At 40.8% G+C, this 23,203-nt stretch overlaps 1 protein-coding gene and 1 long non-coding RNA gene across 3 annotated transcripts in view; one reads left to right on the plus strand and one right to left on the minus strand.

The window, feature by feature from the left end:
- The window catches only part of PPIH (peptidylprolyl isomerase H), a 28,571-nt gene that overhangs the window by 5,192 nt on the left and 176 nt on the right, over window positions 1-23,203 (plus strand). For both annotated transcript variants that reach the window (XM_017681419.3, XM_017681422.3), the window contains exons 7-9: window positions 2,756-2,843; window positions 3,286-3,326; window positions 4,099-4,188. In XM_017681419.3, the coding sequence (XP_017536908.1) occupies window positions 2,756-2,843; window positions 3,286-3,326; window positions 4,099-4,167 (198 nt within the window). In that variant the 3' untranslated portion in view covers window positions 4,168-4,188. The remainder of the gene's footprint in view (window positions 1-2,755; window positions 2,844-3,285; window positions 3,327-4,098; window positions 4,189-23,203) is intronic.
- LOC140848879 (uncharacterized) lies at window positions 4,187-23,198 on the minus strand. Its single transcript, XR_012130136.1, has 3 exons — window positions 22,667-23,198; window positions 19,356-19,507; window positions 4,187-4,319 (listed from the first exon to the last, which is right to left on the minus strand). It is a non-coding gene; the product is annotated as an uncharacterized lncRNA (long non-coding RNA).

A 23,203-nucleotide genomic window follows, 5' to 3' on the forward strand; every position in this document is an offset into this window, starting at 1 on the left:
CTCCCTTATTCACCCCTTAGTTGTCCCACCTCGCCACCCGTCTCCCCCTCCTCTATCACCTCTTTCCCTGGCACTGCTCCAGCTCTCACTCCACAAGACTCAGGATTACAAGCACATTCTCTGTCCTGCTCACCCGCCCTTCTGCTCCTCTACTTGGGCATGCATCAAGCAAAGATCTGCTGACATCCACTCTGTTTCAGGCCTCAGGGTAAAACATGAGGAAACAGACCTGTTCCTGCCCTCATGACACTTAATATCTAATGGTGGAAACACATTTACAAAATGACAAGTCCAGTTAGTGTAATTCATGCTGTCATGTATTGAGGTGAGGGTACTTCATTGTGTGTAAAAGTACTGTGAGGGACCCAGGAATGACAGTACATGCTGTGCGGGGTTGCTCAGGGCTTCAAAGAGGAGGGGACATTATAGAGTTCTTGAAGGAGTTCCATACCAGATGGCATTTCAAGTTGAGCAAACAGCTTAGGCATAAGTGACCATGAAATAGCAGGGTGGCATAGTCAAGGGACAGAGAGTGAAAAAGGTGATGAGAACATAGGACGTGAATGGGGAGGAAATGGCCAGTAGAGACAACTGGAGAGGCAGGTGGTCTAGCTCCTGCAGGGTTTCAAATGCGAGAATAGGTATGAGTGTGTGAACTTCCTGTCACAGGTTGTGGGGAGCCGTACACTTTTTTGAGCAGGGTAGATTAACTTTGTGCTGTAGAGTGAAAACCCTGGCTGCAGTGAGTGGCAGATGGAAATAGAAAAACTGGGCAGAGAAGCCAGTTAGGAGACTGCTATAATAATTGGGCAAGACTAGCACGGCAAGCAGTGTACAACCCCCCTTAGGAAAGCCAGGCTGTGCAAGTACAGGTATAAGGTGTTGACATGACTTAGGTGGGCTTGGATCTTCTCTAGGTGGATTAGACCCCCTCTAGTGCACCCCACTCTGTTAGCAACTGCTAACAGAGAGATGGGGCTGTGTGGAAGGAGCGGGGAAGATGCAGAGGAATCAGGAAAAGGGAAGGAAGCCTTCATCTCTGCTCCCTTCAGGCTGATGCTGGTTAAGCTGTGCTGTCACATATCTTGTAGCATAATTGTTTTTGCTTACATCCTCCACAAAATCATGAGTTCCTCAAGGGCAGGGCCTGAGTCTCACTGATCTCCAGACCTTACTACCTGATACACAAAGACTCTGAGCACATAATGATGAATGGCTGAAAGATAATCAGAAAAATGGCAAACATTATTGAGCCCTTGGCAGCAAACACCTTACTTGTATTTATTTTCATCCTTTCAACATCCCTTTGAGGTAGGTACAGATGAGAAAAGTGGGGCTCAGAGAGGTATGTGCCTGAACCAAGGCCCCATAGTGGTGGAACTGGGATTCAAGCTGGGTCCTCTGGCTCTAGAGCTTATTAAGTACACTACCTGAAAGAATGAATCAATAGGTGGCTATGGACAGCAAGTGTCCCTGAGCTGTAAAAACTTATGGTATGACTGCTTTTCTGCCTGCTTGCTGGTAAGTGTGCATTGCGCAGCAAGAAAAATGGGGCTGTGTGGAAGGAGCGGGGGAGAACTGGTCCCCCTGCGAAGTCGGTTCCTAGTTCCAAAGTGTAGGTCCAGTCTGACAGTCCCTTGATTTCGTATAGGAAAAACTCCTGAATACATGTACAAAAACCCCAAATATCCTCATCTTACATGGGGGATTTCTGAAGTATAATATAAAATCCCTAGTTAGAGCTTACCCCTAGACAATGTCTGTAATGTATTTCATACACATTTTTATTCCTTCATAATTTAACAGAGTCAACCAATTTAAATCCGTTAACATCCATTTAAAGCTAGTGGCCTACCTAATAATTTCCAGTTTTGCCTCAGTGCTATTAATTTTATGACACCTGTGCTATAATAGTAATAGTTCTTTCAGTTTTCCATTTTCTAATTATTTTCCAAAATAAGGAAAGTATGCAATAAAATAGTTACACAGATACTGTTATAAGGCAGTGTTGTTGAAACAGCTTGGGTTTGCTGATGTACAAAAGTTTGAATTCAGGAAATAAAAGGCAGTTTAGGGGTATCCTCACATAAAGTACAAAAGTACATTTCATATGAAAGTCAGATGTCTCTTTACAGTGTGTCACTCTGCGTTGTAATTATAGCCTGTTCTTTTATAATACATTATGTAAAGAACAGTTCAAGGGAAGAAAAAGGAAGGGATATGGCTAGAGATTTTCAGATTCTTGATTTAAAAAAAATACTTCTTATAAAATTCAATAATAAAGGTGTAGCTGTAAAACATCATTGATTAAATGTAGTCTTCTTTCTAGCATAGCACTGCAGAGCAACTTCTTGTACTTCTTAAATATTTTAATTACTATTGTTATGATACAGTACAAAGCCATGCAGACAAAACAGCTTATGGCCAAGCCAACAGGCTTTTCCTCGGGATAGCTAATTTGTAACTAATCCAGTCATAACCAGTTAGTCTAAATATAGCAAATTAGGTCCCATAAACAGTTTTTCCATTATGAAAACTTACATTGCAGGAAAAGTGTAGATTTATTGAAGGATCTAGCTCCTTGAGGGCAGACATTGTATATCCAGGTCATCTCTGTATTCTTGGGTCCTAGCTCACAGCACATGCTCAGTAAGGCTTGTGGAAGAAAGCGTGGAGGAACCAGAGCTATAGGAATCTTGCCCTTCAGCTAGTATGGCCAGGAAAACTCACTGCAGGTGTATTTGGTTTCTGTCAGGCTAACAGTGGTCCCAGTACAAATGGCTGCCAGTTCTTCATCACCTGCTCTAAGTGTGATTGGCTGGATGGGAAGCACGTAGTGTTTGGTGAGTCCTATTCCTGTCCCATAGTCCAGGCACCATTTACCCAGAGTGGGAATTCCCTCTGGACTGTCTCAATTGGTATAAACACTTGGGCAGTAGTAAGGAAGGTGGAAGTGGTGGGAGGTGGAGAGGACAAAGGGGCTGTCTGAGGTAGTGTGTAACCATTTGAGCAATATGTGTGTCAAGGGCCGGGGGAACCCGGATGGTAGTGCTTAAGAGAGACAACACAGAGGCAGCACGATATGGTGGGGCTCTCAGTCCTTCAGACCTAGTCGAGTTCTAACTGCTACTCACTACTGTGAGCAAGTCACTTCACTCCCACTGAGTCTTAATTTGTGACATTAGTATGAGGATCAAATGAGAAAACAGCTAAGAATGGGCACTGGAAGCTGAAAAGTGCTATGCAAAGGAGAATAATAAAGTCTAGTGCATATTCTTCCTACAGGAAAAATCATTGATGGACTTCTAGTGATGAGAAAGATTGAGGTGAGTCCTGTTTTGATTTCCTCTTTCTTAGCCATTGTTGTCTAATACTCTGACTAGTGTCAAGGAGCGAGCGGATTGCGCTTTGTAAGGAGCAGTCTTCGTTTTCTCCGTATGTATGGGCTTCCTCAGGAAAAGGGCAGAGAGCCCCATGCTTCCCAAGTTTTCCTGGCTGATAAGTTAGCCTTTCTAGTAGACAGTGAGGTTTGACCTCTAGTGGTCCCTTCGCCTGCTTGGTAAAATCCTACTTGGCATTGCATTCAGGATCCTTCATGACCTAGTGCCTGTGTACCTCCTGCCACTGCCACCTCTATGTTCCAGTCACATCAGGCTGCTAGGTCTTCTCAAATAACGCCATTCACGTCCCTGCCTATTGCTCCTTCCTGCCCCAGAGGGTATGTGCCTTTGCTCAGGCTGTTTCTTTTATTGGCATGCTCTTCTCTTTTTTTCCTCCTGCTGTGGTCCCATTTCATTTTTATAGGCCCAGCTCAGATGGCTCCTGTTCTGTGAATTCCTCCCTGACCTGTTTAAGCAATGTTCAGTTGCTTCCTTTGCTCTGTATACAACTCTCAACTTAATGACATTGATACATTTAATAGGTTTGATATTTTTTAAACATTGTGTGTTTTCTCTTTGATCTGTATTATATTCTTTACCTGTCTGCCGGGACAGTGATTGTTGTCAGTCTCTGAGTCCTCCATCGTTAGCACAGGGGCTGGCAGGCATCAGTAAATGTTGGGTAAGTATCTCAGTTTCCACTGTGCTTCTCTTCTAGAATGTTCCTACAGGCCCCAACAATAAGCCAAAGCTGCCTGTGGTGATCTCACAGTGTGGGGAGATGTAATCCAGGGCAAATCTGAATCAGGTAAGTTGTCTTTCTCCTGAAGACAAGGGATTGAGCCTGTTTCCTTTGGGTGTGACCTTGGAGAATTCACCTCCCCTCTCTGAGCCTGTTTCCTCATCTGTCAACTGGAGATAATACTTATCTTCTGTGGTCTTTGTAAAGATCAAAAGAGAAAAGATTATTAGTGTACTTACTTTTCAACCACTTCCTAGTTTTCAAAGTGTCATCCTGAAAACCATTAGTTAGTTTCTACAGCACTTGCAGACTTAGTTCCATTCAGTAGTCCTGCTAGAAAGGCCTGGCCCCAGCTCGAAGTGACTCCCTACTGGGAACAGCCTGGGTAGTCAGGAGACACACCTGTCATGAGTGTCATCAGAACTGATGCTGCAATTCCAGGCCCTGACTTGGTATTTGCCAGCCTCATAAGTGAGTGCAACACATCTCTCAGCCTGTGTGGACTCACTTTCTACCTATACTTGTGCTGCCTGCTCTGTGCTGGTCTCATGCTAGCATAGAGAGGGTGACAAAGAATTGAGAAATGCCCCTACCTTTCAGGAGCTTATGGGGAATAAAACACTTTCTCAGAGGTGGTCAGTAGTAATACAAATGACATTGTGAACTGTTACAAGAGCCCAAGGGAGAATTGGATCACTTCTTGCTAGGTGAGCAGTAGTGGTGTTTTACCTGCCTTCCTCTCTGCCTCTCTTCCTTCCTCTGCTTTTTTTTTAAGCCTATAGAAAAGTTGGAAGAATCGTGCATTGAACACCCATATGCCTTTGACCTAGATTCACCAATGACTAACATTCTGATCAATTTGCTCTATTCCCTTTCCTTCTCTCCCCTTCTGTCCCCCCTTCCTTCGTTCCTCTTCATTTCTTTCTTATTTAAAAGTTGAAAACTTCTTGACACTTTGCCCATAAACACTTTAGCAGCAACTCCTAAAAATAGGAACATCCTACATAACCACAAATAATATCATCTAATACACATGTGCACAAAGTAACTTTTTTTTAATTGAAGTGTTGTTGATATACACTTATATTGGTTTCAAATGTACAACACAATGGTTCAACAGTTACCCATATTTAAATCCTCACCCCTCTGGTGCATTTATTATCTGACAATGTAGAAAGATGTTACAGAATCATTGACTATATTCTCATGGTGTACTAACGTCCCTGTGACTATCTTACATTGTGATTGTGAATTATTGTGCCCCTTAATTCCCTTCCGCTTCTGCCCCCTTCCCACCCCAACCCCTCCACCTTGGTAACCACTAGTTACTTCTCATTGTCTGTGAGTCTGCTGCTGTTTTGTACCTTCTGTTTTGCTTTGTTTTTATATTCCACAAATAAGTGAAATGATAATGGTATTTGTCTTTCTCTGTCTGGCTTATTTCACTGAGCATAATACGCTCTAGATCCATCCATGTTGTTGCAAATGGCAGGATTTCTTTCCTTTTTATGGCTGAGAAATACTCCAGTTTGTATATGTACCACATTTTTATATATCCATTCATCTATTGATGGACACTTAGATTGCTTCCATATCTTGGCCATTGTAAATAATGGAGCAAAAAACATAGGGATGTGTATATCTCTCTGGATCAGGAATTTTGTTTTCTTCGAGTAAATTCCTAGAAGTGGAATTTCAGGGTTGAATGGTATTTCTATTTTTAGTTTTTGGAGGAACCTCCATACTGCTCTTCACAGTGGCTGTACCAATTTATATTCACACCAACAATGTAGGAGAGTTCCCATTTCTCTGCATCCTCGCCAACATTTGTTATTTCTTGTCTTTTGGATAGTGGCCATTCTAACTGGTGTCAGATGATAGCTGTTTGCGGTTTTAATTTGCATTTCCCCAGTGATTAATGATGTGGAGCATCTTTTCACATACCTGTTGGCCATTTATATTTCTTCTTTGGAAAAATGTTTGTTCAGGTCCTCCACCCATTTTTTAATTGGGTTATTTGTATTTTGAGTGTTGAGGCATATGTGTTCTTTATATATTTTGGATGTGATGAGTCATTTACAGATACAGTCTCCCATATTGTAGGGTGCCTTTTCTGCTGATGGTGCCCTTTGCTGCATAGAAGCTTTTTAGTTTGATGTAGTCCCACTTGATCGTTTCTTATTTTGTTTGCCTTGCCTGAGGAGATGTGTCCAGGAAAAAGTTGTTCAAGAGATTTTTTTTTTTTTTTTTTTTTTTTTTTGAGAGGGCATCTCTCATATTTATTGATCAAATGGTTGTTAACAACAATAAAATTCAGTATAGGGGGGTCAATGCTCAATGTACAATCATTAATCCATCTCAAGCCTAATTCTCGTCAGTCTCCAATCTTCTGAAGCATAACGAACAAGTTCTTACATGGTGAACGAATTCTTACAGAGTGAATAAATTCTTACATGGTGAACAGTACAAGGGCATTCATCACAGAAACTTTCGGTTTTGATCATGCAATATGACCTATAAACCATCAGGTCAAATATGAATATTCATTTGATTTTTGTACTTGATTTATATGTTGATCCCACATTTCTCCTATTATTATTATTATTTTTATTTTTAATAAAATGCTGAAGTGGTAGGTAGATGCAAGATAAAGGTAGAAAACATAGTTTAGTGCTGTAAGAAGGCAAATATAGATGATCAGATGATCAGGTGTGTGCCTATGGACTAAGTATTAATCCAGGCTAGACAAGGGCAGCAAGACATCCACGGATGCAGAAGATTTCTCTCAAAGCAGGGGGGGTGAGGTTCTGAGCCTCACCTCTGTTGATCCCCAAATTCTCACCTGATGGCCCCCCTGCGACTGTGCCTGTCTTAGGTTGTTCCTCCCTTGAGGAATCTTACCCGTCTCTGGCTAACCAGTCATCTTCCGGGGCCATACAGGGAAATGTAAAGTTGGTAAGTGAGAGAGAAGCCATATTGTTTGCAAAGGTTAGCTTTTTACTTCTTTGCAGATTTATGCCCTGTGGCTTCTATGCCCAGCACTTGTCTCGAGGTATCTTTACCACCTGGAGGAATTATGATACTCGGTAAATTCGATATGAGGCACGAATTCTATTTAAGGGTTGTAATTAGGAAAGAAGAAGAAAAGCTATAGATGTAGCATATGAAGGAAACTTGGGAGGATTGATTATTTCTTTGACATATCTTCTTGTATAGTACCTTAAGTATGTATAGGTTTTAAACTACTAACTAATTTGCACACACATATTAACATAATAGGAATACGGTGACATAAACAAAGCAAATCTATAATTACCATCCATCTCCAGTGAAGCCAAGAAAACCATTTAGGCACCCTAGGCATTTGTGAAAATTTATCTATGATATGATGGATATTGTCCAACTGTACTTGAACCATCAGACAAATTAAAGCAGCCCATTTCTGGGATCTGTTCACATCCCATATGTTCTTTTAACCATAGATAGTCTATAGTCATGAGATTTTGGGGTGCTACAACTTGCACCCCTCTCAACTCCTGGTTGAGTTCCAACAGTACAGATCCAGTCAAATTCGTTGTCTCACTGTATGCACATGCCAGCCTAGACATCTCCCTCCTCCTTCTTATGGCAAGTCCAGGAGACGGTGGGCTGGATGCAGCCACAACCGCAGCATCGTCCGGATCCCTGTGGAGGCTTTTTGATGATCATCCCCAGGCACGAGTCCTCCAGAGAGTGCTGATGCCGGAAGCTCCTTCCTCCTCATATCGTATCTTAGTTCATTTTCTGGGTATCCAAGCTAGGCCTTGATCTTCTGCGTAGAAACAAACAGACCCTTTGCCCACACTTTGACATGCCCTCTATACCACTGTGCAGAACTCATTGGAGGTCAGCACACAGTAACTGCTTTTTTTTTTTTTTTTTAATTAAGAGAAAGGAATATTATCAGAAAAGAGTACCTCCATAGCTGATCATCTGACACCCTTTAAGTGATCAACATTAAGGATATTTAAAGCATGTGTTGATCTTTGATTTACCAATAGTTTTATCCTGTTAAGGAGTAATCCCCCTTTTCTTTCTTTCTTCCTTTTTTTTTTAAAATTTTTAATCTACACTTACCTGAAGAATACTATGTTTACTATGCTCTCCCCTCTATCAGGTCCCCCCTAACAACCACATTACGGTTACTGTCCATCAGCTTAGCAAAATGTGGTAGAGTCACTACTTGTCCTCTCTGTGTTGTGCAGCCCACCCTCCCCTTTCTCCCTCCCCCCCATGCATGCTAATCTTAATACCCCCCTTCTTCTTCCCCCCCCTTATCCCTCCCTGCCCACCCATCCTCCCCAGTTCCTTTCCCTTTGGTACCTGTTAGTCCATTTTTGGGTTCTGTAATTCTGCTGCTGTTTTGTTCCTTCAGTTTTTCCTTTGTTCCTATACTCCTCAGATGAGTGAAATCATTTGGTATTTCTCTTTCTCCGCTTGGCTTATTTCACTGAGCATAATACTCTCCAGCTCCATCCATGTTGCTGCAAATGGTTGGATTTTTCCACTTCTTATGGCTGAGTAGTATTCCATTGTGTATATGTACCACATCTTCTTTATCCATTCATCTACAGATGGACATTTAGGTTGCTTCCAATTCTTGGCTATTGTAAATAGTGCTGCGATAAACATAGGAGTGCATCTGTCTTTCTCAAACTTGATTGCTGCGTTCTTAGGGTAAATTCCTAGGAGTGGAATTCCTGGGTCAAATGGTAGGTCTGTTTTGAGCATTTTGATGCACCTCCATACTGCTTTCCACAATGGTTGAACTAATTTACATTCCCACCAGCAGTGTAGGAGGGTTCCCCTTTCTCCACAGCCTCGCCAACATTTGTTGTTGTTTGTCTTTTGGATGGCAGCTATCCTTACTGGTGTGAGGTGATACCTCATTGTAGTTTTAATTTGCATTTCTCTGATAATTAGCGATGTGGAGCATCTTTTCATGTGTCTCTTGGCCATCTGTATTTCTTTTTTGGAGAACTGTCTGTTCAGTTCCTCTGCCCATTTTTTAATTGGGTTATTTGTTTTTTGTTTGTTGAGGCGTGTGAGCTCTTTATATATTCTGGACGTCAAGCCTTTATCAGATCTGTCATTTTCAAATATATTCTTCCATACTGTAGGGTTCCTTTTTGTTCTATTGATGGTGTCTTTCGCTGTACAGAAGCTTTTCAGCTTAATGTAGTCCCACTTGCTCATTTTTGCTGTTGTTTTCCTTGCCCGGGGAGATATGTTCAAGAAGAGATCACTCATGTTTATATCTAAGAGGTTTTTGCCTATGTTTTTTTCCAAGAGTTTAATGGTTTCGTGACTTACATTCAGGTCTTTGATCCATTTTGAGTTTACCTTTGTATATGGGGTTAGACAATGGTCCAGTTTCATTCTCCTACATGTAGCTGTCCAGTTTTGCCAGCACCATCTGTTGAAGAGACTGTCATTTTGCCATTGTATGTCCATGGCTCCTTTATCAAATATTAATTGACCATATATGTTTGGGTTAATTTCTGGGGTCTCTAATCTGTTCCACTGGTCTGTGGCTCTGTTCTTGTGCCAGTACCAAATTGTCTTGATTACTATGGCTTTGTAGTAGAGCTTGAAGTTGGGGAGTGAGATCCCCCCTACTTTATTCTTCTTTTTCAGGATTGCTTTGGCTATTCGGGGTCTTTGGTGTTTCCATATGAATTTTTGAATTATTTGTTCCAATTCATTGAAGAATGTTGCTGGTAATTTGAGAGGGATTGCATCAAATTTGTATATTGCTTTCGGCAGGATGGCCATTTTGACGATATTAATTCTTCCTAGCCATGAGCATGGGATGAGTTTCCATTTATTAGTGTCCCCTTTAATTTCTCTTAAGAGTGACTTGTAGTTTTCAGAGTATAAGTCTTTCACTTCCTTGGTTAGGTTTATTCCTAGGTATTTTATTCTTTTTGATGCAATGGTGAATGGAATTGTTTTCCTGATTTCTCTTTCTATTGATTCGTTGTTAGTGTATAGGAAAGCTACAGATTTCTGTGTGTTGATTTTGTATCCTGCAACTTTGCTGTATTCCGATATCAGTTCTAGTAGTTTTGGAGTGGAGTCTTTAGGGTTTTTTATGTACAGTATCATATCATCTGCAAATAGTGACAGTTTAACTTCTTCTTTACCAATCTGGATTCCTTGTATTTCTTTGTTTTGTCTGATTGCCGTGGCTAGGACCTCCAGTACTATGTTAAATAACAGTGGGGAGAGTGGGCATCCCTGTCTGGTTCCCGATCTCAGTGGAAATGCTTTCAGCTTCTCGCTGTTCAGTATAATGCTGGCTGTGGGTTTATCATATATGGCCTTTATTATGTTGAGGTACTTGCCCTCTATTCCCATTTTGCTGAGAGTTTTTATCATGAATGGATGTTGAATTTTGTCAAATGCTTTTTCAGCATCTATGGAGATGATCATGTGGTTTTTGTCTTTCTTTTTGTTGATGTGGTGGATGATGTTGATGGATTTTCGAATGTTGTACCATCCTTGCATCCCTGGGATGAACCCCACTTGGTCATGGTGTATGATCCTTTTGATATACTGTTGAATTCTGTTTGCTAATATTTTATTGAGTATTTTTGCATCTACATTCATCAGGGATATTGGTCTGTAATTTTCTTTTTTGGTGGGGTCTTTTCCTGGTTTTGGTATTAGGGTGATGTTGGCTTCATAGAATGAGTTTGGGAGTATTCCCTCGTCTTCTATTTTGTGGAACACTTTAAGGAGAATGGGTATTATGTCTTCTCTGTGTGTCTGATAAAATTCCGAGGTAAATCCGTCCGGCCCCGGGGTTTTGTTCTTGGGTAGTTTTTTGATTACTGTTTCAATTTCTTTGCTTGTAATTGGTTTGTTTAACTTTTGTGTTTCTTCCTTGGTCAGTCTTGGGAGGTTGTATTTTTCTAGGAAGTTGTCCATTTCTTCTAGGTTTTCCAGCTTGTTGGCATATAGGTTTTCATAGTAGTCTTTAATAATTCTTTGTATTTCTGTGGAGTCTGTCGTGATTTTTCCATTCTCATTTCTGATTATGTTGATTTGTGTTGACTCTCTTTTTCTCTTAATAAGTTTGGCTAGAGGCTTATCTATTTTGTTTATTTTCTCAAAGAACCAGCTCTTGGTTTCGTTGATTTTTGCTATTGTTTTATTCTTCTCAATTTTGTTTATTTCTTCTCTGATCTTTATTATGTCCCTCCTTCTGCTGACTTTAGGCCTCATTTGTTCTTCTTTTTCCAGTTTTAATATTTGTGATGTTAGACTATTCATTTGGGATTGTTCTTCCTTCTTCAAGTGTGCCTGGATTGCTATATACTTTCCTCTTAAGACTGCTTTCGCTGCATCCCACAGAAGTTGGGGCTTAGTGTTGTTGTTGTCATTTGTTTCTATATATTCCTTGATCTCTATTTTGATTTGTTCATTGATCCATTGATTATTTAGTAGCATGTTGTTAAGCCTCCATGTGTTTGTGAGCCTTTTTGTTTTCTTTGTAGAATTTATTTCTACTTTCATACCTTTGTGGTCTGAAAAATTGGTTGGTAGAATTTCAATATTGTGGAATTTACTGAGGCTCTTTTTGTGAGCTAGTATGTGGTCTATTCTGGAGAATGTTCCATGTGCACCTGAGAAGAATGTATATCCTGTTGCTTTTGGATGTAAAGTTCTATAGATGTCTATTAGGTCCATCTGTTCTAGTGTGTTGTTCAGTGCCTGTGTGTCTTTACTTATTTTCTGCCCGGTGGATCTATCCTTTGGGGTGAGTGGTGTGTTGAAGTCTCCTACAATGAATGCATTGCAGTCTATTTCCCTCTTTAGTTCTGTTAGTATTTGCTTCACATATGCTGGTGCTCCTGTATTGGGTGCATATATATTTAGAATGGTTATATCCTCTTGTTGGACTAAGCCCTTTATCATTATGTAGTGGCCTTCTTTATCTCTTGTTACTTTCTTTGTTTTGAAGTCTATTTTGTCTGATATTAGTACTGCAACCCCTGCTTTCTTCTCACTGTTGTTTGCCTGAAATATGTTTTTCCATCCCTTGACTTTTAGTCTATGCTTATCTTTGGGTTTAAGGTGAGTTTCTTGTAAGCAGCATATAGATGGGTCTTGCTTTTTTATCCATTCTATTACTCTATGTCTTTTGATTGGTGCATTAAGTCCATTTACATTTAGGGTGACTATTGAAAGATATGTACTTATTGCCATTGCAGGCTTTAGATTCGTGGTTACCAAAGGTTCAAGGTTAGCTTCTTTAGTATCTTACTGCCTAACTTAGCTCGCTTATTGAGCTGTTATATACACTGTCTGGAGAGTCTTTTCTTCTCTCCCTTCTTATTCCTCCTCCTCCATTCTTCATATGTTGTGTGTTTTGTTCTGTGCTCTTTTTAGGGGTGCTCCCATCTAGAGCAGTCCCTGTAGGATGCCCTGTAGAGGTGGTTTGTGGGAAGCAAATTCCCTCAGCTTTTGCTTGTCTGGGAATTGTTTGATCCCACCATCATATTTAAATGATAGTCGTGCTGGATACAGTATCCTTGGTTCAAGGCCCTTCTGTTTCATTGCATTAAGTATATCATGCCATTCTCTTCTGGCCTGTAGGGTTTCTGTTGAGAAGTCTGATGTTAGCCTGATTGGTTTTCCTTTATAGGTGACCTTTTTCTCTCTAGCTGCCTTTAAAACTCTTTCCTTGTCCTTGATCCTTGCCATTTTAATTATTATGTGTCTTGGTGTTGTCCTCCTTGGATCCTTTCTGTTGGGGGTTCTGTATAATTCCATGGTCTGTTCGATTATTTCCTCCCCCAGTTTGGGGAAGTTTTCAGCAATTATTTCTTCAAAGACACTTTCTATCCCTTTTCCTCTTTCTTCCTCTTCTGGTATCCCTATAATACGAATGTTTTTCCTTTTGTATTGGTCACATATTTTTCTTAGTGTTGTTTCATTCCTGGAGATCCTTTTATCTCTCTCTATGTCAGCTTCTATACGTTCCTGTTCTCTGGCTTCTATTCCTTCAATGGCCTCTTGCATCTTATCCATTCTGCTTATAAATCCTTCCAGGGATTGTTTCACTTCTGTGATCTCTTTCCTGACATCTGTGATCTCCTTCCGGACTTCATCCCACTGCTCTTGCATTTTTCTCTGCATCTCATCCCATTGCTCTTGCATTTTTTTCTGCATCTCTGTCAGCATGTTCATGATTTTTATTTTGAATTCTTTTTCAGGAAGACTAGTTAGGTCTGTCTCCTTCTCAGGTGTTGTCTCTGTGATCTTTGTCTGCCTGTAGTTTTGCCTTTTCATGGTGATAGAGATAGTTTGCAGAGCTGGTACAAGTGACCGCTGGAAGAGCTTCCCTTCTTGTTGTTTTGTAGCCTTTTCCTGGGAGAATAGCGACCTCTAGTGGCTTGTGCTGGGCAGCTGTGCGCAGACAGGGCTTCTGCTTCCTGCCCAGTTGCTTTGGGGTTTATCTCCGCTGTTGCTGTGGGCTTGGCCTGGCTGGGGCTGTTCCTCCAAAATGGTGGAGCCCCGTTGGAGGGGGAGCAGCCAGGAGACTATTTATCTCCGTAAGGGGCCTCTGTGCTCCCTGCTGCCCAGGGGGTTAGAGTGCCCAGAGATCCCCAGATTCCCTGCTTCTGGTCTAAGTGACCTGTCCTGCCCCTTTAAGATTTCCAAAAAGCACTCTCCAAACCAAAACAACAGCAGCAACAATGAGAGAGGGAACAGAAACAAAGAGAAAAAAAAAAGGAAAAAACAAGCGATTTTTTTTTTTTTGTCCTCAGGTGCCGGTCCCAGGCACCCGCTCACTGGTCCTGCTGCCCTGTCTCCCTAGCACCAGGGTCCCTGTCCTTTCAAGGCTTCCAAAAAGCACCCACCCACCGGTCCCGCAGGGAAGGAATGCTCAATATTCTTTGTCCTCAGGCACTGGTCCCACGCACCCGCTCACCAGTCCTGCCGCCCTGCCTCCCCAGCACCGGGGTCCCTGCCCCTTCAAGGCTCCCAAAAAGCACTCGGCAAAAAGAGAGAAAAAAAAGGGGAAAAACGCGCGATTTCTTCCGTCCTCAGGTGCTGGTCTCAGGCACCCACCCACCGGTCCCACAGGGAAAAATGCGGGATATTCTTTGTCCTCAGGTGCCGGTCCCAGGCACCCGCTCACCAGTCCCGCCGCCCTGCCTCCCTAGCACCGGGGTCCCTGTCCCTTTTAGGCTTCCAAAAAGCACTCGCAGAAAAGAGAAAAAAAAAAGGGGAAAAACGTGCGATTTCCTCTGCCCTCAAGTGCCGGTCTCAGGCACCCGCCCACCGGTCCCGCAGGGAAAAACGGGGGATATTCTTTGTCCTCAGGCGCCGGTCCCAGCCACCCGCTCACCAGTCCCGCCACCGTGCCTCCCCAGCACTGGGGTCCCCGTCCCTTCAAGGCTTCCAAAAAGCGCTCGCCAAAAAGAGAAAAAAAAAAAAGGGGAAAAACGCGCGACCTCCTCCATCCTCAGGCACCGGTCTCAGGCACCCACCCCCAGGTCTCACAGGGAGAAACGCGGGATATTCTTTGTCCTCCGGCGCCGTTCCCAGGCACCTCCTCACCGGTCCCGCCACCCTGCCTCCCCAGCAACGGGGGCCCGTCCCTCTAAGGCTTCCAAAAAGCGCTCGCCAAAAAAAAAAAAAAAAAAAAAAAAAACCGCTCCGGTTTCTCTCCACCCGCCGGGAGCCGGGGGGAGGGGCGCTCGGGTCCCGCCGGGCTGGGGCTTGTATCTTACCCCCTTCACAAGGCGCTGGGTTCTTGCAGGTGTGGATGTGGTCTGGATGTTGTCCTGTGTCCTGTGGTCTCTATTTTAGGAAGATTTTTCTTTGTTATATTTTCATAGCTCTATGTGTTTTTGGGAGGAGATTTCCACTGCTCTACTCACGCCGCCATCTTGGCTCCGCCCCTCTGTTCAAGAGATTTTTGCCTATGTTTTCTTCTGAGATTTTTATGGTTTCATGGCTTACATTCAGGTTTTTGATTCATTTTGAGTTTACTTTTGTATATGAAGTTAGATAGTAATCCAGTTTCATTCTCTTACATGTAGCTGTCCAGTTTTCCCAGTACCAGTTGTTGAAGAGGCATCATTTTCTCCACTGTATATTCATGGCTCCTTTATCGTATATTAATTGACAGTATATGCGTGTGTTTATATCTGGGCTCTCTGTCCTGTTCCATTTATCTATGGGTCTGTTCTCATGCCAGTACCAAACTGTTTTTGATTATCGTGGCTTTGTAGTAGAGTTTGAAATCAGGGAGCATAATCACCCCCCACTTTTGTTCTTTCTCAGGATTTCTTTGACTAGCTGGGTTCTTTTGTGGTTCCATATGAATTTTAGAACTATTAGTTCTAGTTCATTGAAAAATGTTGTCGGTATTTTGATAGTATTGCATTTAATCTGTAAACTGCTTTGGGCAGGATAGCCATTTTGACAATATTAATTCTCCTGTCCCTGAGAATGGGATAGATTTCCATTTATTGGTGTTGTCTTTAATTTCTCTCATGAGTGTCTTACAATTTTCATAGTATAGGTCTTTTAACTCCTTGGTTTGGTTTATTCCTAGGTATTTTATTCTTTTCAATGAAATTGTAAGTGGAGTTGTTTTCCTGATTTCTCTTTCTGCTAGTTTGTTGTTAGTATATAGGAATGCAACCTATTTCTATGTATTAATTTTGTATCCTGCAACTTTGCTGAATTCAGTAATTCGAATAGTTTTTAGTGGATTATTCAGAGTTTTCTATGTATATCAAGTCATCTGCAAATAGTGACAGTTTAACTTTTTCCTTACCGATTTGGATGCCTTTTATCTCTTTGGTTTGATTGCCATGGCGAGGACCTCCAGTACTATGTTGAGTAAAAGTAGTGAGCATGGACATCCTTGTCTTATTCCTGATCTGAGAGGAAAAGCTTTCAGCTCTTCCCTATTAAGTATGGTATTGGCTGTAGGTTTGTTGTATATGGCCTTTATTATGTTGAGGTACATACCCTCTGAATCCATTTTTTTTTAGAATTTTTATCATGAATGGATGTTGAATTTTGTCAAATGGTTTTTCAGCATCTATTGAGATGATCATGTGGTTTTTATCCTTTTTGTTAATGTGTATGATACTGACTTACCCAGTTATTTATTTTTAATTATTAATGTAACAATCTCATGAAAATGTTTGCATAAAACAGTTGAAGTGACAGGAGACACTTTACAACATTCCCACCCTCAATCCCATGTCTCTCCCGAGAGGTGACTGGTTTTTCAGGTTGATATATGTCCATCAAGGCCCTTTCTTTGCCTATCTAATTTTGGGAGGTTTTTGTTTTTCCTAAGTGGCATTTTACTATATTATTCATCTTTTTTTTTTCCATTCAGCATTATGTCTTGAAGACTTTCCTCCACCATTCATCTAAAACTACTTTGTATTAAAAAAAGAAAGATGCTATGTTTGAGCATATAGTTTATGTTACCTTTTTCTTAATGGTCAAATAGTTATACATTCTGGATCTTAGTTCTTTATTTTATATGTTGTGACTCTTTTCTCCAGAATATATTTTAAGAGAAAATTGGCAGTATGTTGCTTATCTTTACTTCGGTTATATCTTTTCTTTAAACAGAAATTCTTAATTTTGATGAGGACAAAATTATCAAAAAAGCCTTTGGTTTTGTCTTAAAAAGGTCCTTTTGACCTCAGATCATAATGTCATTGATATTGTTCCTAATAGTTCTATACTTTTATTTGTATGACAAATTTTATTTTTTTGTGCTCTGCCTTTCTTTCCGAATAGAGATCTGGTCAAATACCAGATCATTTTAATGACTGTACACACCTCCATCTGTGACTGACTTTGTGTTCACATGACCTGGCACTTACAGGCATTTGGTAAAAATCTATTACATGAGTTGATAGAATGGGAGAATGTCAGGCATTTTAGGCAGGGAACTGGTGCAAACAAATGCCAAGGCAGGAATGCACAAGTGTTTGCTGGAAGCTGCATACAGGCCTCTCTCTTGTCCAGCCCTATGGTCCCTTCTTAGGTCCAGTTAACACCCTGAGCTTTCCTTTGTGCCAGTTCTGGGGGCCCCTTGGGCTCAACCTGCTGTTCGCTTTCAGTAGCTGCCATTTCCTTCCTCTCCCACTCATATCTTTGCTGAACTAAAATTGAGCTCATAGGTCCTTTTCCTTCCAAAGATTAGCTACTACTGATGACTACTACCAGAGAACAGAAGATAACGAAAACAATAAAGTTAAATTCTTTATGTTTGGGGCCTCTTTTCTGTATATTTCTGACTCCCTTACAGAAAGTTACTGGAAATCCTTTTTGGGGGTTTCTGAAGATAGAGATCATCAAACTTCCCCTCCTCAGCTGCTATTAACAAAGGTGACATAAACCTTTGTCCCCATAAACACCCCTCTTCTTATCCTGCAATCCAAGTAGAACAAATTCCACGGAGGCCATCCGATGTTCCAGAGGCCCTCTAGAGCAGAACTGTCCAATAGACATTCCTTTCTGTGATGGTGGAAATGTTCTATATCTGTGCTGTCCATCTGTCAGCCACATGTGATAACTGAGTACTCAGCTGGTGTGACTGAGAGACAAAATTTTTAACTTAATGTTAATTAAATTTAAAGAGCCATGTGTGGTACCTCCAATTCTCCTTCCTAACCCTGATTTGTTCAGAATTGAATCTTTCATAGTTAATACTTAGGGACAGTATAATAAAAGCAGTGATCATTTATTGACTACTTGTGCTCAAATATTAAGCTAGGAATTTTACTTGAATTACTTTGTTTAGGTTTACCAGAAATCCCTATCATAGGTTTTAAGGTGTCAGAGAATCTAGGTGGCCCTCTGACCTAAAAGGGTTCCATAGATGGGTACCCCATTTTGGATTTCTGGGTAATGCGATTTGAGAGAAAGTGAGGGAAAGAGGAGGTTAAATCCCTAGGGAATAGGGTATTAGCCTGTTATTCTTCTGAAAAGTCACAACATCTCCAGTTGCTGTAGGAATATTTCAGATCCCTGAGGTTGTTTGGGGCAGAATAATGGTTGAGAGCCAGTATAGGTGATGTTATATATTTGTATAGTATAGCTCTCTTGGGTAGTATTTCTCAAACTTTAATGCACATATGAATCACCAGGAAATCTTGTTGAAGTGCTGGTTCTGATTCTGTTGTTGTGGATAGGGCCTGGGATTTTGCATTTCCAATCAGCTCTCAGGTGACACTGATGCTGACTTTGGGTGGCAAGGCTACAGGAGAATACAGTCTGCTTTTTAATTGAGAACCCACCATATTCCAATCAGAAAAGAACCAGGAGGAGATAATCCCTTGGTGACACTGGTCCAGAAGGAATGTACTCCATTCAAATCAAGATAATCACCTTATCATACATTTGAGCCCTTGTGCATAAACACTAGAAATCTATGGAAATAGGCAGGAGGTAGAAGACATAGAGGGCACTTGATCAGCTGTACCTCCTTATGAAGCACTTCCTTCTAGAACTTTTGTGCTTTGCCTCAGGTCCTGACTTTAGTTTTAGTGAAAATGAAGTTTTCCATACAACTCTAGATATCGTATCTCAGTGGATCCTGAGAAAGCTTTTTTTTTTCAGTATAGGGGGGTCAATGCTCAATGTACAATCATTAATCCATCTCAAGCCTAATTCTCGTCAGTCTCCAATCTTCTGAAGCATAACGAACAAGTTCTTACATGGTGAACGAATTCTTACATAGTGAATAAATTCTTACATGGTGAACAGTACAAGGGCATTCATCACAGAAACTTTCAGTTTTAATCACGCATTATGACCTATAAACAATCAGGTCAAATATGAATATTCGTTTGATTTTTGTACTTGATTTATATGTTGATCCCACATTTCTCCCTTTATTATTATTATTATTTTTATTTTTAATAAAATGCTGAAGTGGTAGGTAGATGCAAGATAAAGGTAGAAAACATAGTTTAGTGCTGTAAGAGGGCAAATGTAGATGATCAGATGATCAGGTGTGTGCCTATGGACTAAGTATTAATCCAGAGAAAGCTTTTTTCCCAAAGAAATTTACAATATTTTTATTTAACCTTATTGGTTATTTTGGTTGATTTCAATATTACAAACAATATCCATTAATACTAGAATTTGTTCAAGTATTGACATAATTAATAATGCTAAAAAATTTAACATACCTGTGGCAGTACACACTTTCACAATTGGTATCTACTGAAGTTGGCCTTTTTATGAACTTGACTCATTTTTTTCATCAGTTGTTCCTCTTTTATAATGTGTATTTTAAGGATCACATCTCAGTAGTCCTAGGTCACATGTCTATGGTGTTGATCTTTAAGGTAGAATAAAGAATTTGTCTAATATTAAAAATACTAATAATCTACCATTTAACTCATCAAACTTCTGAGAAATTTTAAAGTAGGGTTTGCCTTACAACTGATCAGAAAAGAGGATAGCAAATGCCTGCCTTTTTAATAAGTGTCTCAGCTATGGCTTTTAAGAGTAAAGATTATACTAGTTTTTTAACTTTATTTTGAAGTAATTTCAAACTTAAAAGTTGCAAGAATGGTACAAAAGAATTCTTGTGTATTGTTCAATTTTTAGTGTATTTTTTATTCTCTTTACCCACACATGTACATACGTATATTGTTTCTGAACCATGTTTGAATAAATTGCAGACATGATGCCCATTATTCTTAAATACTTCAGCTGTACTTCCTGAAAACAAGGGCAGTTTTGTACATAGCCAAAGTATAAACATCAGAATCAGAAAATTAATATTGATCCACTATTACCATCTAATTTGTAGACTCCATGCAAATTTTGTCAGGTGTCCTAATAATGTCCTTTGTAAAATAACAAAAACTTGTTCTCTTTCTTATCCACAATCCAGTGCAAGATCACGATATATTTAGTTATTTAGTTGCCATGTCTCTTTAGTCTCCCTTCATCTGGAACAGTACCTTAGTCTTTTTCGTCCATGACATTTTTGAACCATGTAGGACAATTACAGTGTAGGCTCTCCAATTTGGTTTGCTCTGATCCCAGCAGGGCTCTTCTTAGTTGTCCTTTTTTCTGGTTCTTGCTGATGAACACTAGCTGGCTAATGTTTAGCTTGCTGCTGTTAATTAAAAGGAGCCATTCATTTTAAGAGGGCCCTTCTGTGAAAGCTTTTTATGGTGAATTTGGTTAGGTGTATATCAGCAAACCTTGGCCCTCAGGATTCTGGGTTCTTTGCTACTTAACAACCATGTGGGAGCTGATGGGACCTTTGTTTTGAAAGCCCGAGATTCTCTTGGAAAAGACAGTGGCAGAGAGCTCTGGCATCCCTAGTCTGAATTGCAGCTGTGACATATATCAAGTATTAGAGAGCTCCCTTTGGTTCATTGTTTCCCAAATTTCCCTAAAGGTAAGAATCACCTGGGAACATTTGTTAAATCTACTAATTCCCAGATCCTTTCCCTGGAGAATTTGAGTGAGTTTGAGGGTAGGACCCAGGATGCTGTCTTTGTAATAAGCATCTCAGATCATTGTTATCAGAGAAATTTGGGTAACACTGCTTTAGGTGAGGCTGGGATGAATTTCTCTTAACATTTTCATCTTAGAAAAAAATATAATTAATACGACATAATTTATAGTTATTATAGCTTACAATGAGGGAATGTTGAAGTTCAGATAGTGATTAGGTTAAAAATGAATTGCACTGGTAGATGGTGGCTATGGTAACAGTTGTGAATGTGTTGTTGGAATGACTGAGTTTTAGGAAACACTGTCCCCCATTCTGGGGTTACCTGTAGATGTGATACATGCCTGCAGAGGATGATGATGAAAGTCATGTTGGTGGCATGTGGACTGATCCTTCATTCCATTACAAAGCACTAATGAATTAAGATGGGTCCCTCGCTGCATATAAGGCTAAACACTTGAAAAGTCCATTTCCTGCCTTTAAGGAATTCACAGTCTCTTGGAGAAACTGATAATTACAGTACAATAAAACACTGGACTAGAGTTTTGGGGGCAAAGTAAGGAAAGCGTGAATGCCTGTGTCTGCCAGGAGTGGTTTGGGAAGACTGAAGAGGTGAGGCTTCAGCTGAGTGCACAAAAGAATAGCACTTGCCAGGTGGCTAAAACTGGGGAGGGAATTCCAGACGGAGCAACATGAGCACTAAAGCAGGACACAGCAGGAAGTGTAAGGAACCCTGCAAATAATTCAGTATAGCCAACGCAGGAAGGTGTGAAGAGCAGATATTAACAGATGAGACTGGCTAGGGCCAGGCCAATTGTGAGAACCAATGCAGGCTGAGGCATTCATATGCTACCCTGTGGGTGGGGATGGGCTTCAGGCAGTGTGTACATTTTTCTCCTCTGGGGCAAGAGTCCATTGTGCCCCTGAGATTCTCAAAAGGAGGCCTGACCCTCCAAACAGAACCAGGCCGGTAGGAGCCACTGAAGGATTTTGAGCAGAACACTGTGATTGAATTTTCTTATTCAGAAGGTGATTGTGGCAGTAATGTGGAGGATGGGCTGAGGCCAGAGAGGCGTTCACTGCAGCAGCCCAGGCAAGAGAAAAGAGGTTCCCTTGAAAATACGTGTCTAGGGTGTTCCAGAGATTTGGCAGCACATATTTGCATGCCTGCTGGGTATGTGACATTGTTTGTTCCCTGCCCTGAAAGTCAGAAACCCTGTCAGCTAAACAGGAGGGGAGGGGAGAATGGCTCCATTCCAATCTAATCCAGTACAAAGGCAAACCCCCCTGTGTTGTAACCAGGACTTAAACACATTGAGGTACACTGCATCAGTGGAATACTATTTAGCCTTAAAAAGAAAGGTAGATTTGTATGTGTTGGCAAGATTTCTAAGGCATTAACTTGCATTAACAAAGTCACAATATGGCATATTATATAAAGATGATACTATTTAACTTTCAGAAATTAGTGATATGTAGCTGACTTAATGGTTACCATTGGAGTAAAGATAGCAAAGAAACTTTCTTTTCAGTTTATATTGTCCTGTGTATGGTTGGGTTCTTTACATTAAGCATGTATTTATAATAGAAATATGTACTGTATATACGTAGTTTTACCTAATCCTATTGTCCCCCAGCCCCTGCCAGGAGCATGTGACTAACATCCATTTGTAAATCATTCCCTAGTTTCTCCATCTCCTACCAGGTCTAGACACAATCAGTGGTCCCCCCGGGTGCTTCCATAATACTTGGTTATCTCTCTTTTACAGTATTTAACAGTGTATCACAAATGTGTTGCTCTGGCTTTCTCTAGACTGAGAAGTCCTTGAGGCAGGAACTTGATACAGTGCTTATGTATGATAGAGCTTAGGTCCTGGAGTACCATGTAACTGACAAAGTGCATTTATAGTTTTGTACATTGTCCTTGAGAGCCCAAGGTTGAAATTCTGTCTGAGCCAGCAGTATGACACCAGCACTAACTATCCTCTGGGGGAGGAGGGAACACTGGTATCTGAGCATACTCACCCTGTTCTTTCAGTACAGCTAACTCCAAGGCCATAAATAAAGGGTGTGGACTTGGCTTTCTTTTATAACCCTGAGATCAGAACCTGCAACGAAGAAAGATTGCTTTTTGTTCTAGAACACCACAGAGAGCCATCAAGGTCTGGCAAAAAGCACACAGTCTTTGGAGCTGAGTAGACCAAAAAGCCCATCATTATCAAGCCATTTAAACCTGGAACCCTAGTTTTCTTTTTCCTTTAATTACAGATAATACTATATGCTGTAGAGTTGTAAAGGGTAAATAATCAATGAGATGATATGCTTGAGCATAAATGTTAGTTTCTTCTTGGTTCTTGTATAATACACCTCTCAACTTTGCTCTGGGGAACCAAAGGTATGGCCCTATGGCAAGACCATTTCAGCTTTTTTTGGAAAAAGAGGATTAGGAAAGGAATGTAGAGGATAGCTGGGAGTGCTGTCTGTCATGGAATGTCCCCTTCCGGTTCCTCTGAGCTATTTATCACTTCATCCCTCACAGACTTCCATGTCTCTGCCATTATA

This window comes from Manis javanica, chromosome 4, assembly GCF_040802235.1.
Source record: "Manis javanica isolate MJ-LG chromosome 4, MJ_LKY, whole genome shotgun sequence".
Taxonomy (NCBI): domain Eukaryota; kingdom Metazoa; phylum Chordata; class Mammalia; order Pholidota; family Manidae; genus Manis; species Manis javanica.